Source organism: Protomyctophum parallelum (assembly GCF_964188405.1).
Source record: "Protomyctophum parallelum genome assembly, chromosome: 9".
Classification (NCBI taxonomy): domain Eukaryota; kingdom Metazoa; phylum Chordata; class Actinopteri; order Myctophiformes; family Myctophidae; genus Protomyctophum; species Protomyctophum parallelum.
Window position 1 is genome coordinate 28,149,506 of NC_139706.1, and position 14,926 is coordinate 28,164,431.

The 14,926-nt window shown below is 40.5% G+C and overlaps 1 protein-coding gene across 2 annotated transcripts in view; it reads left to right on the forward strand.

Annotated features, from left to right (window-relative positions):
* nbeab (neurobeachin b) overlaps nucleotides 1-14,926 on the forward strand; it is a gene marked incomplete at its 5' end in the record, with an annotated part of 282,517 nt that overhangs the window by 182,807 nt on the left and 84,784 nt on the right. For both annotated transcript variants that reach the window (XM_083774126.1, XM_083774125.1), the window contains one exon: nucleotides 8,115-8,261. In XM_083774126.1, the coding sequence (XP_083630252.1) occupies nucleotides 8,115-8,261 (147 nt within the window). The remainder of the gene's footprint in view (nucleotides 1-8,114; nucleotides 8,262-14,926) is intronic.

A 14,926-nucleotide genomic window follows, 5' to 3' on the forward strand; every position in this document is an offset into this window, starting at 1 on the left:
GATGTAATTCCTCAAGTGGTGAAACTGGTTGCTTCTTTTGGGCTTGTTTTCATAGACCTTGTTTCACTCACAGAATCTGGCAAGCTAGCTTGTCACCAAACTGGAGCCTCTGCAATGCATCCCGCACCCAACAAATCACAATTAGTTTTTTGCTTTGGAGTTGATCAATTGGTATATGAATTGAGAGTTGACATTGAGAATGATTATGGTATCTAGTTCACACTGCACGAGTAGTCACTGAAACATGACGAGTCAGACGAGCAGACTGTAGAGAAACACTCTACTGTGTAGAGTATTTACCCCCTTATCACTACAACACGGATAGCGTCGGCCTCGGCCATAGATATATATAAGAAAGGTAGATGACTCACCCGCGGATGCAAAATACGGATGCAAAATCGTGAACGAATCTGTGCAATGTGGAGTTGGCTTAAACTTGCTTAAACTTCTTAGGCATTTTTTATTATTTTTGAAAACATTTAAAATAGTTAAAATAGCTCACAACGGCTATTTTCACTATTTTATTTATTTTTCTTTTTAAACAATTAGAAGAAGACAGGATAGTTCACTACATTGATTACATTCATTACTTTGTGTTTAAATATTAGAGCTGGGACTCGATTTAAAAAAAAATCTAATTAATCAGAGGCTTTGCGATTAATTAATCTAGATTAATCGCATTTTAATCGCATATCAATATTCAACCCGAGAACAGTGAGAAACCTTTTTTTTATGTTTTTTGGTATCCCAGTGAATCAATGAATAGTGACTACAGGATACCACTCATTTTCAACATTTTACTGTCATTAATATACCTGTTGTGGAAATAATAATAAAAAGTCACCCCATTCTGTGTTGCCTAGAACTGGAGGTCTGAAAAAAAATTAGTAACAGTAACAAGTACATCTCAGTGACATCACAAAGCTGTACTTACTTCATATTGTTACTGTTTTTTGTCAGACCTCCAGTTCTAGGCAACACAAAATGGGGTGACTTTTTATTATTTCCAGTTTTCAGTACTATAGAAAAGCGCCCAGTGAGAAACGTTCCGCGGTGAAAAAAAAGGTGCGATTAATTTATCTGTAGTTAATCGCGATTAATTTTTCTGTAGTTAATTAATCTAAATTAATCGCAATTAGTCCCGGCCTTTCTATGTTATTTTCTTGCATCATAATGGCAAGTTGTAGGGATAGCTTCAACAAGGATTTGTGTGTGTGTGTGTGTGTGTGTGTGTGTGTGTGTGTGTGTGTGTGTGTGTGTGTGTGTGTGTGTGTGTGTGTGTGTGTGTGTGTGTGTGTGTGTGTGTGTGTGTGTGTGTGTGTGTGTGTGTGTGTGTGTGTGTGTGTGTGTGTGTGTGTGTGTGTGTGTGTGTCCCTCTGAATTTGAGGTTGAGCATATTTGTGCATGTGTGTCGGGTACATTCATGGGCATGTGTGTAAGGAGGTTAAACTCTGCCTCTTTGTCTATTAGGAGCCTTGACAGCTTAGCCAGCACATTCTGCTTCTGCCCTCTGCCTGTAATAACCTCCCCTGTTACAGCCACGCTAGCACCACTATCGGAGTATATTGTTAGGTGATTGGAATTGGGCAAGCATGAAATGGAAGTCACGTTAATATTGATCCAAGTGTTTAACGGGGTGTCTTATACCTCCACGTGTCCTTACTGTCTTAGTTCAGGTGAGCAGCTTCTCCCAGACATATTGCACAAGGATGTTCCTGGACAGGAGTCTTTAAGGCTTCTTACAATCAGAGAAATGGCACCCAATAATATGTGCTGCCATGTGCTTATGATATTCACCCCACCTTCTTTATAAGAAGAGACCGTGCAACTTTAGAGTGCAAAACACATTCTATAAGAGGGTCTGTGTGTCCAGAGCTAATCTCACATGTTTAATATTTTTTACTTGCGCTAGAGCACACAAATACTGCTATCGGCGTTGTTGTGTGTGTGTGTGTGTGTGTGTGTGTGTGTGTGTGTGTGTGTGTGTGTGTGTGTGTGTGTGGTTAAGAATGGTGGTCCCTTATTGACCGCTGATGGCGACTTAACTAAGGTACGTTTCAAGGTTGGTAATGTATATATAATAGACAGTTAGTAATAGTTAGTAGCACTAATTCACACGGGAGAGAGAGAGAGAGAGAGAGAGAGAGAGAGAGAGAGAGTGAGAGTGAGAGTGCATGTCTAGTTTAATTATGTTTTTATAATGGAGGTCAAAGGGGCTCTGGACAAGCTGAAACTTTGCCCAAAGTCATTTGGAGTCTTACGTCATAGATGACTGACATCACAGGCTGGCTACATGAAGTCTGAGATCCACATTGGTGCCACGCCTGTGGATCCAGAGATCCACGTGATTCAATTTCCTACTTTCACGTATATCAAGTATACTATGCTGTGCTATGGAGGCTCTATGTGGAGTATCTAAAGTTCATGCACAGATGGAGAGAAGAAGATATCGTTTTGAACCTCCAGCACCACACGAGATACGAACATCCAGGATATTGAATAGAGTATTCTCTTAGGCAGCTCCTGCGCTATGTAAATGCTCTCACATCAAAGTTATCAAGTTTACTTCAATGACCTCAAAAAAGGAAAAGGGGAAAAAAAACTGCACAAAGAATGATTGCTTGCATCACAGGAAAAGCTGTCGTACGTTTTTCCTCCATTTTCATCTGTAAATAAAAGTAATGAGACAGAGGGCAGAGCTCCATCTCCCTAGCGGTAATGCAATCCCATGGACTGGACTTTTTCTACTCATGTGGAATGTGGAACCCATGGAGAGGGTGCGTAGGAGGGGAGAGGCAGGATCTGTATCCAATACAGTCTGGGAAACATATGAAACAAGTCACAGAGGTACTGTAGCAGAAATGCAGCATATATGCAATATTGGGGTTGTCACACAAAATAGCATAAGAGTCATAATGGAGAGGCGTTACGTTTGCAATTTGGCAGAGATCTGGATTTCTATTGTCTATTGATTTTTTTGTCTTTATTGTGCCGGTAATATCTATAGCATTTGATTGATGCTCATAGTCCATTCGTACTGGAGGCTTGCAAGATCGTTATATTTGCTCTTTTACAGTGTATCTCATCACTCTGAGCACACTGTTGATGTCTTTCATTATTGACCCTCTACAAGAAACTTGTATTTTTTTTTGGCATATTATTTATAGTTTAAAATATTGTATTACCCAAAAGTATTTGCACAATCAGCTTTATTTTCCCAAAGAGAAATTCTTGTACAGGCTAGTTATGGCTTAAGTAAAACATCATGTCATGGATTTCTTTTTAAGGAGTGGAGGTAGAGTGGTGTAGACAGGGTGTATAATCCATAGGAGACCTAGAAAAACATATGCTCCCCGACTCTACTGGGGCTATAAAAATGAAAGGGCCCGTGCCACAAACTACTCCAGCATTCTTGCAATATATAAAACGTAGACCCGTGGCAACAATATTATAGTAGATTCAACAGTCGCTTTAAAAGCCTTTGAACTCTTATCTATCCCATATTGAATAGTAAAACTACTGAAAGCTGAAATACTTCCAGAGCGGGGGCCCTTCTCATAGATTATAAAGTTTATTTGACCAGAGGTTTAGCTTGTTCACAAAAGCATACAGCCACTTAATTTCATCACCCTGTGACTGAAAGGGAAAATGTCACAGTTTCTGTGTATATTGTGAAATGGAGCAAATATAGCTAAGCTTCTTTTGTTTTGTTTTTTGGCAGTTGTTCACTTGCATACTGTAGCTCACCTTTGCTTGTTACGTTTAGGAAATAAATAGACAAATAGACAGGCCAACAGCACGCAAACAAGGCCCACCCCCGTTCGATCTTGATTAGCGGAAGGCCCATGTATCCTTTTTTTTTTTTTTTTTTTTTTTTAATATATTTTATGGAGGGACAGACAGTAAATGGGGAGATAAATGGGGGGAAGACATGCAGTAAAGGCCGTCGGGATCGGTAGTCGAACCCGCGGCACACTGCCAGACTGGATTACCAGCCAAGGTGCCTGGACCACTGAGCTATGGCCCAGGCCACCCCTCTCTTTCCTGATTGGATGAAAGCTGGGCCACCTAGCCAAAAGCGAAACCTACGGTTTTTTGACCCCAGGGGTTAACTGGGGACAGAGAGGAACTCCTTATATGGTCAGCACATTCTATATTAGGGAGAGGGGGCACGGTGGCACAGTCAGTAGTGCTGTCGCCTCACAGCTAGAAGGTCCTGGGTTTGATTCCCGCTGGGGACGCTGTGGGCGCTGGGGCCGTGTTCCCTCCTCCGGGTCATCAGTGCCCATACCCGAGGCGGGGTTGGCGAAAGGGCCTTTCTTTGTGGAGTTTGCATGTTCTCTCCGTGTCACCAAAAGGGTAGGTACCCTCACAAAAACATGCAGTAATCCTGGTCTCTAAAACTACCTCCCCCTGGCCAGCCGGGGCGCCTGATGGAGGGGAAAGGAACTGGTCAGAATAACGTGTTCCTTCCATGCGCTACGTCCGGCCGGGGAAACTCTCCCCTGTCAGCTGAAAAGAAGCAGCTTGGACTTCTCATGCATAGAAGGAAGCATGAGGTCAGTCCGCTGCCCCCCCAAGTTGGCAGAGGAAGTGTAGCGACCAGGATTACATTAGATAATTGACACTGGGTGAAAAAATGGGTTACAAAATTGTGGGATAAAAGTTTAAGAAAAAAAATAAAAAGTATGGAGAATTATCACAACAAAACGAAAAAGTGATATTTGAATTAAGTGAAATCACTGAATATACCTTTAATCTCATATCGCATTTACCAGGGGTCTGTTCTTCCAGCATATGGATGCAATCTATAGTGAAATCTACCCAACCATGATATAGTTGCTTAGCTAGAATTGCTAAGGTTCTAGACTATTATGCAATAGGAATATGATATGTAAGCAACCTTTTTTGGATCAGGGCCCACTTGAAAATATGCACCCATCTAACCACTTAACACGGCAGCTGAATGGCTGGTCAGTTGGGTGGACCGCAGGCATTTTCAGAGCATGATTTTATTTTAATGACCAATAAATCAATTGTGTTCTGGCTTGGATCATTGGAACGAACCCAAGTTAAGTTTCTATTTACGAGTACCACAATGAAAACAAATTTTCAAGGTTTTAAAAAGAAAATACCATGCTAGTCGATATCATACTACAATTCAAGAAAACCAGTCAGTCAGTCTGTCTGTAAACACTTCCTTAGCACAGAGCAAGTGTATTGACCTGCCGATCATGTGTCACACAGTGAAATGCATGTTGGAAGGGACAGAGATTAATGTATGGGTCACAGTTTTTTGTGCAACATCGCCATCATGCTCTCAACAGCTACTTTGGCCACACATACAGAATTCCACACGACAAATAGAGCTGTGACTGGCTAGCCCGGTCACATGCCGATCCCCACGGCAAAACAGAGCTGTGATTGGCCAGCCTCATCACTACTCTGTGAGATCTGAGATACACTACATGCCCATCCGGCTACCACTTTTTTCTATCTTTCTATCTATCTATCTATCTATCTATCTATCTATCAATCTATCAATCTATCAATCTATCAATCTATCAATCTATCAATCTATCAATCTATCAATCTATCAATCTATCTATCTATCTATCTATCTATCTAATAATAATGTGCCAAACCCAACTTCCCATCCGTTAAAAATTCCCTCCCAATCAATCATGTGATCTATTACATCGCATTATCCACACTGTACATCATTTGGTGTTATATTAGAACGGGTAAAGACTAGTGTTATAAATTTGGATTATATTAATATTATATTAGCATTAAAATCTTAGTGCCATCTTTTGCCAATTTATTGGGCCGCCCACTTGTAATATCCTCATGGCCCACAGGTTGGCAATTGCTGTTCTAGTCCAGGGATTGTACAGTATATGTTGTGGGTTATTCGAGCTCTGGTTATGGTTTTTACATGTTGTAGTGGCCTAGTGGGTATGGGATATACTGTATGTCAGAGGAGGAAAGGAAGGGAGGTTCGCACACCGTACCTCCCATTACAAAATGTATTTTTTATGTTGTACTGGGAGCTACAGTGTGTGAACTTCCCTTCCTTTCCTCCAAATGTACATTGTTGTTCAGCACCCGAAACATTTTTGTTGGGATGTGCATGCTTCCCTCTGGACCCAATTCATACAGTGTCAGAGGCCAGGATCAGAGGTCAGGGTTCTGTGTCTAAGATGATGTCATCACATCACTCACTTTAAAAATTATAAAACCATTTCGGGATGATACAATTTTTATTTCTTCTTCTTGGTATCAGTCATTTGTAGCATTAGTATATTAAATCAATACTTGAGGCTTTTTGGGGGGCAGTGCCAGTCTGATTTTGTTTGCAGTATAATGTAGGTATAATGTTTGGCTAGAGAATACTATAAACTGTCCAAATTGAGTAGTAGCCTACTGCAGTATCCTATAATTTAAACGGAGCAAACCTCAAAAAACGATATTGTGCTAGAAATGGAGGGATCTATTCTAATGTCCTTTAACCCTTAAGATGTCCAGATTGTCCACATTTTTATCTGTCCCAGCGACACTGGAAGTTTTTATTTTAGACCATTCACACATTCTTTCTGATTTTCCCCTGGACAAGGTGAATAATTGGAAAGCTTTTCTAATGAGTCTGCCTGGATGCCCTCTGCTCCGCTCATCTTTAATGTTGACAAATGGCGAGCCATTTCACGGCCACACTTTAATCCAGGAACATCACAGTCACCAAGCTATCAGTCATGAGAAGATGGCTTCACATGTCAGCACATTTTGTCCTTCATGTCACTGCTCCTCATTTCTGATTATTTATAACCATATTATGTTTGTTTTTTTCTCTCTCTCCCTCTCTCTCTCTCTCTCTCTCTCTCTCTCTCTCTCTCTCTCTCACTGTGATAACTAAATTGTGGTTTGCTTGGCTGATCTTCCAACCTTACTGCTGTGTCTGTGTCTCATAGATGTTGGACATCTGACTGTAGAAATCAGCATGGTTTATTTAGTCTGCTCCCCAGTCCCCACTGTGGTCTGCCTTCTCTGGCTTGCCAATCAGAATTTCATCTCTTCTGCTCAACTTTCCCTCATTTACTCAGGGCATAATGATGGTTTACAGAATTACAGTTTTAAGTTTCACTCGTTGTGCTTTGATCTGTGACCACTGGCTGGCTTTTGCCTTTTAACAATATGCAGAATTAATTTCCGAAAAGCTCCGTCTTCCACCCCCATCTGATGAAAGCATGCCATATGAGACAGAGCAGGAAGCAGCCTTTTTTTCCCACTGTAGCAGTGTTGACAACAGTCAAATCTGACCTCTATGAAATAAGCTACACACAGGGAGAGGAGAATTAAGAGCCACGCTGAAAGGAAACTTGTCAGATGGGAGTCATCCACCCATGTCTTGATATGTGTTCTTCCTTCCACACATGCAGGATCTCATGCTCGTTTCTCCTGGATATGACCCTCAAACACCAGTTCACTTGTCGAGAGCAGCCATGTGTCTCGCGCATGTGTTGGATGGTCTGATTCATTTTTTATGAGCCGCTTTTGTTTGCAGAGTGTATGCACACTTCCTTTTAATTGATACCACTGTTCAATCCCAGCTCTTGTCAAGTCTCAGAATGTGGCAAATGATATCTCCATTCAAGCATGAGCTATCTATCGCCAACATCGCTGCTGCTAGCCTAAGCCTTTCCAGACACAATACTTTTTATTATTTAACTTGAAAATACACGATTGAAAATAAAAGCTGAAATGTCTCTTGATGTTTATCTACAAGAAATTTGCTCAGTGAGAAATTGTGTTTACATTGACGCTTGTGAAATACACCATTGCTGTGTGCAGTATCATCGTCCACCTCTTATCAACCCATTTATCACAAGGCATCTCATGCCATTTCCCCACACTGTAGTTAGGCCTCTCGTAGTTCGCCAGATGTTATGGAATGCGTTTTGTGCAGCTATCAAAGCCAGATTCCCTTCTGTGTGCACTTGAAAGGATTTTACTCTCCTCATTGTACAATACTGATAAGGATCTGGCCTTTTTTAATGGTTCAGAGTAAGGTATTCGGAGGCCTGACTCAACCCTTTTGCCCATATTTATTTTCCCAGGGACAGAGGAGGATGATGTTGTCAGGTCTAAAAAGGTCCTCCGCAGCCAGGCCGTGGCCAGCCAGAGCCTGGAGACAGAGGTGATAGTGGAGGGCGATGAGGATGCTATCAGCCTGCTGCAGGAGAAGGAGATGGACAGTGTGGGCGGTAAGTCAGACCTCTGACGCCTCCGTGAAGCTCCCCTCAGCATCCTCCTGATGATTTCAGTGTCTCAACACTCTCTTTGGCTCTTTGGTGTAGTTTGTGGGTGTATGGTTATTGTCAGTGCATCAAATACAATTATTCCACCAAGGCACTTTCACTTCATCAACAGCACATCTTCCAACTCAAAGTATTTCATGATGATGCACTGAATGCCATACCTGTCAACTATACATGCCAATTAGACTGTGAAAAAGAGAGATTTTCTGGGTTATTGACAAATGGCCTTCCCTCAATGCCCCTGATCCCTAGCACGCCACTATTCCACTACAATAAATACAAGTGTAAATAAATAAGTGTAAATGTATAAGTGTAAATAAATAAAAGAAAAAACATGCTAAATGAAAAACTATTATGTAAAAACCTTTTATTTGTAACACTATGAGATTAACGAGAGACACTACCAATCGGGAGCACATCAAGGGAAAGAATCGTGGACTCCTGGGAATGTTTGTATGGATATGCTGAATGCAATGCATTCTTATCGGGGAAACTTATAAAGTATAAATATAATCTTTAACAAGAAACACATTACATTAAAAGTGTTTGTTGTCATACTAACTAGTAATGACTAGACATATTTTAAAAGGAACTTAAATACAGCAAACTTATAAGTTTTCTGTATTTATATATGTAGAGTTCCTTGCCTGAAATTGTTCGTATGCTGCAGCTATACACAAAGATATAAAACCTAAAAAACAAAATGATTAGTTTCAGACAAAAAACAATGATTCCATAACAATAGCAAATTGTTTATACCGTGTCCAGAGGATATGATTATAATGAATGTTTTTTGGCTTTCTGTTTTCATCTGGACCATTTTGTTTAAGATTGCCAGTTGCTTGATAAGTGTCCTTTTCTGTTTTGTATTGTATCTTCTAAGCACACTTCCTTCCTCGACTGTTTATTCGGAGAGGCAAGTCTTCTTGAGTTAAACTAACACAGGAAAGTTCATCAATCCAAAGCTGCATGTCACAATTTGCATTTAAAATTTGGCAAAGAAATCAGTGATTGTACTGTAATTGACATGAAATAATAATAATCTTCTTAACCTAAAAAAGAGATCCATTAACACGCTGCCTTGATAGAGCTGATTTATAGTGATGGGGAAAACGATAGCTAAAACCAGTGAATGAAATGCATGAATCTTTCTGGGAAATTGGCATTCCTTATTATATCCCCTTCCCTTACCCACCCCCAGCTCCTTCAGAAAAGATCGAGGACACCAAATTTGTCCCCGACTTGACATGTGGACCCCAATCAACTACGTATGTCCAACATTTGTCCTGTGGTCTATGTCAAGCACACACACACACACACACACACACACACACACACACACACACACACACACACACACACACACACACACACACACACAAATACAGTATATACACACCTGGAGGAATATTTATCTCATTGCAAGTAGACATCTAAGTTTAAATCAACCTGGCAAAGAGTCCTTTGGTGACAGATTTTATGGTCCAACAGATACAATTATGTGGCAATTAAACTCACACATTTTGTAGTCCTCAACCTTTTTCATTTCAGGGACCCCAAGACTGATATGCATTAGGCCACGGACCCCCATAACTTTTGATATTGTACAAATTTCTATTGATCCAGGATTTTGAGTTTAGCTTCTTGAAAGGGAGACGTTTGTCCAAGCAGCCCTGCAAGTTTTCCATTGCCATGCATTAGCTGTTACTGTACATGAGAGGCAAACTATTTAAAACTATAGTCTTTATTATATCTAGTCTGTGAAGTTTATCCAGAGTTTACGTGGGTATTGAGTATAGACCAAGAATTCTGAACTACTTACTGGTAAAAAAAAAAACTGCACAACACTTGTGAGTCATGCAAACAACTGGTGCCTGAAATAAGCAGGGCCCGTTATTGGTGTTATGCCTCAATGATGTAGTCTTTTTTACTGGAATATACAGTCAGCCTTGGCAGCCATCATAAATTTCAGAAACATTTCCTATGTTCCAATCACAAGGATTATGAGGCAGCAAATGGAGTGATGCAGTTCTCCTCTGTCATGGTGAGACCAACATCTGCTTAATAAGAAAACGTTTTTTTCTTTTTTTGTCATGTATGCCATTTACACCAACATTAATTTAGTTTGTTCATGTATTCAGCTGTCAGTGTCTCTGTCCACGTGAGATAGACAGCTAAATAAATAAATATAAATCCACATGCGCGTCCACGCACGCACATTTCACACCATTTATATCGGCATGTTTTTTTTATTTCTACATGTTTAGTTCTATTCTGTTGTGATTGAACATCTCGTCGTCTCCAGTCATAAACAAAGGACCTGAGTTTTCAACAGATGAACCAATCGGACTGCTCAAGTCTGATGAAACACACATGTCGGTTATGCCTGATTTATACTTGGTTGCATGCCATGTTGTGCCCTGAAAATAGTAGATGCAAGTTCACAACGAGTGAATGAAGCAGGGGCAGCAGGCAAAGAGGGGACCGACATCTCATCTTCTCCCTGCGCTAGAAAGCTGCCAAGTACTCTGTGTCACCCAGTCTCTTTATCATTTAGATGAATTGTGCACCGGCCATATCAAAAGAGCAAGGTACAGGGTCAAACAATACGTGTCTTTTTCAAATTACCAATAAAAAAAAGTGTGTGTGTGTGTGTGTGTGTGTGTGTGTGTGTGTGTGTGTGTGTGTGTGTGTGTGTGTGTGTGTGTGTGTGTGTGTGTGTGTGTGTGTGTGTGTGTGTGTGTGTGTGTGTGTGTGTGTGTGTGTGTGTGTGTGTGTGTGTTGCTATTTGTGGAAAGAATTGTGAATTATTAATAGTGTGTTATTGTGAATTCATAATCTATGACTCAAATTCATAATCTATGACTCACTGACACTGTCCCTGCAGGCTATGGGAGGTTGTGCCGTGCAAATATCAAATCATTAGATTAGATTAACCACAAGGGGAAATTGTTTTGCTCAGGTCAATGCATACATTCAGGCCTTAATGCGTAACCTGTCCATCGAATATGGGATCTACTACTAGTGAGAGAGTGCATAATCCGACATCACAAGAGGGAGAGAGAAACTACATGACACGCACACCGTTCAGTTAAAGACCATGTCTGATTATCAACAACATACTAAACGTGATATGATACCTGCACACCTATGACATACACAGATGCACACGCACTGGAGAGTGAGTGACTTATGTCTGCTTAACGCCAACATACTAATGTGACAACAAAGCCCTCGCACGTATGATGTGTACCGGACACAGGGCGACCAAGAGAGGGAAAAAATGCAGGTTGACAGTAATGCTTAAATTATGATACGTCGCATACGACAGTGTCAGGAGCCGAAAATAGATGATAGATACAAGTGAACAACGCGTCACTAATGTGTGTTATATTCAGCACACAATACCATTGTAAAATAAATCGGCCTTAAGTATTACTATTGGAGCGTACTTCCTGGCAGAGATTTGCACTCCACGGTGCGCACATTTCTAGTTTGCATCATGACAAAAACGACCATATTGTGGTGTTCATGTTTTTTACCAGTAGGGGAGCTCCTTCGTTGCGAAGGAGTCTGTGTCAGGATATCGCTGTTACCAGGATGTACTGTCTGCTTGTGCTCGCTCTGTATCTAATCTCAGGCATGACCAGCCCTAATGAGAGATCTGGGAGTAGATCCCTGTCAACAACAGAGCTCCTCCTGCCAGCCTTTGGGTCAATGCCTGCTGCTGCTGCCAAAGGGGTGGGGCTTGCACTCAGGCCCAGGAGAGAGTTGTGGTTTATGGAACCCATGATTAGCTTTGCTTCCCTGCAAACATCGAGAATGCCGTCTGTGCTCACATTGGCATCAAATTCTGTAAGCTCTTTTGTCAGCTCACTCGCAGACTGTGTATCCCAAATCTGGTGACATGGGAACTAAAGATCTGTGCATGCACTGCATGTGCACAGTAAGTTTCAGAGAACACTCCGGATGTGGTGCTCTGTGTACAAATAGACTCAAATAGGTCAATTTGTATATAGTGTAAGTAAATTTAACATTGAATTTGTGTGCAGGGGTTCTCTTTATCCATGGGAGTGCTGGCCAATACATGTAGCAGCAGCGCATTTTGTATTCGGTAAAGATCTGAAATACATTTAATTATAATTATGATTATCTCATGCAGTAAAAGGGAGAACATGGTGAGGAGAGAGAGGGAGAGACAGATTTAATCAACTTAATTATATTTTTCAACCGATTCATCTTAATGGTTGGTTCTTTTAAAAATACTTTAGACTCTAGTCTAAAGTTTAGAGTAAAATAAATAAATAAACTGAACCAAATTTGGGAAGCTGAGTATATAGTGTAAAACCTGTGGGATGAACAAGTAAACAATACTGTGTTTAGGGGAGGGATAAACTTGACATTCGCTTTGTTTTTGAGCGTCGCTAGCCCCTACAATGCATGGCTTTCCGAAATGATGTCATGTGGCAGCCAAGTCTATGGACTTTAATGTTTGTTTAGGGTTGCAAATGACAGTGTATAAGACGTCATCTAGCCAATATACTGTAAATACTGTCCTCGCTGCGCCCCTCACTTCACAGTTCACACAAGTTTTTTTTAAACTTATTATACTATATATAAACTAATCCAATCAGTATTGCCTACAAGAGACAATATGACGTAAATTACACTTTATGACGTACATTTTCACTCCATTGTCAATGCGTTTACAAAACAAACATTGGACTAAAGACAAACATTTAACCTGTGTATAGGAGGGGCTATAGCTCCCCTCAAGAAATTGTTGTGCTTTTGACACATTCATTTACATGCAATGAATGATCATATTTCAGTAAAAGAAGGAACGGTATCCGATTTCTCACATTTATTTTTGAGGGGCGCTAGCCCCTCCAATGCATGGCTTTTTCAATTATGTCATATGGCAGCCAAGTCTATGGACTGTTAATGTTTATTTAGAGCACTTTTGACAACGATTGTTTTCCAGCCAAGTCTATGGAATTTTAATGTTTGTTTAGGGCACTAAATGACGACGTGAGACGTCATCTGGTGAATATGAATACATCTTGTGACTGGTTTTGTTTTATACAATAACACACTGCAGAATTCATGTCTCGAAATGAATATAGTGGCAGTGAATCTGAATCATGTGGCAGCCACCGTGGGTGCCCCTCACTTCACATGAGTGTGATTTGTATTACTTTTATGAAACAGTGCTGCACTGACTCAACTAAACCTTACCAGTATAGATACCCTGCCTACATGACAATAATTGCTAGCTCTGCACACTCTCACTTGCATGCATACACACACACACACACACACACACACACACACACACACACACACACTCAGTGTAGTTTGTATAGGCAATTTATTTGAAAATGCTAAATAAAATCCTTAGGATTCATTTATCTGAGTTAAAGGGGATATGCCTATACTTTGTCTGTTTGGGTACTGTTAGGATACATTTGACACTCTAAAAGTTAAATTATAATTGAGGATTTTACTGCAGTGCATAAAGAGTATAAGAGTAAAGTTGCTGTAGGCCTATACTTTGTCTTTAGCAACAGTATATGCATATAGGCTACATTAGTATATAGTATTACTATACCACCAATCAAATGATAATCCATTGAAGATGCCCTCTCGTTTCACTTTGCATTTTCTTAACAGTTGAATTTCATATAGCTGGCTTAGATAGTATACCAATCCCTTTGTACAACTTGCCCATAATTTCATTATTCTCATGTAAACATTTTAATGCTATAGCCTAATTATGAAAGGATCCCTGGGGGGATTAGCGCCTAATCCTCTTCCTCCCCATGTGTGATGGCTGCAATGGCTCAGTGCTTTGGGGCTAGTGTCTTTCTGTGCTTGGCCCTAGAGGCCAAAGCACAATTGGTTCTGAAAGTCTTATTCCAGAAGGTGCAAGCTTGTTAATTTAGCAGTTCCAATAATGGACGCAAAGCCAAACCTTTGTTGTAGGTCAAATAATTTGTGTGATAATGTGGACCAGATTTGTAATGGCATATCTTAACGTTAAATATCCTTATACTACTGTATTTTTAATGGCCTATGCTTACAATATCCATATCACGTTTTACGTCCTGTTTTTTGTTTTTTTGTATAAGCAGGCCTATATGGCCTCTATGCTAACAACTGAAATTCAGCAGAGTGGTGTTATTAGGTGTATTTACTCTTCCATATAAAACTGCTATAAGCATATAGTGCAAAGCATTACATGTGTCAGCAGGATCACAATTAGGCATGCATTGATAAAGAAAAATCGTAAAGAGATTTGACTGCTCACCAGACCAGTGCAGACTGCAAGCGCGTTGGAGAGGCGCTCTGGGAATTGAGACCAAAATCTACTTGTGTTCTTGCAACACTGTCGAGCATAATTGGCCAAGGAACACACAGATTAAGATTGATGAAACATTAAGGTGTCTCTTTGGAGTTCAGAGGATCGATAAATATCCCGATTCCAGGAGGAGCTTTCATTTGGGAGACACACATCACTATAACGGTGCTGCTCCGCAGCGACACTGATCCTCGAACATTGTGGGTGGAACAGGGAGGGGAGATGATGTGATGTGATCACTATCAGCTGA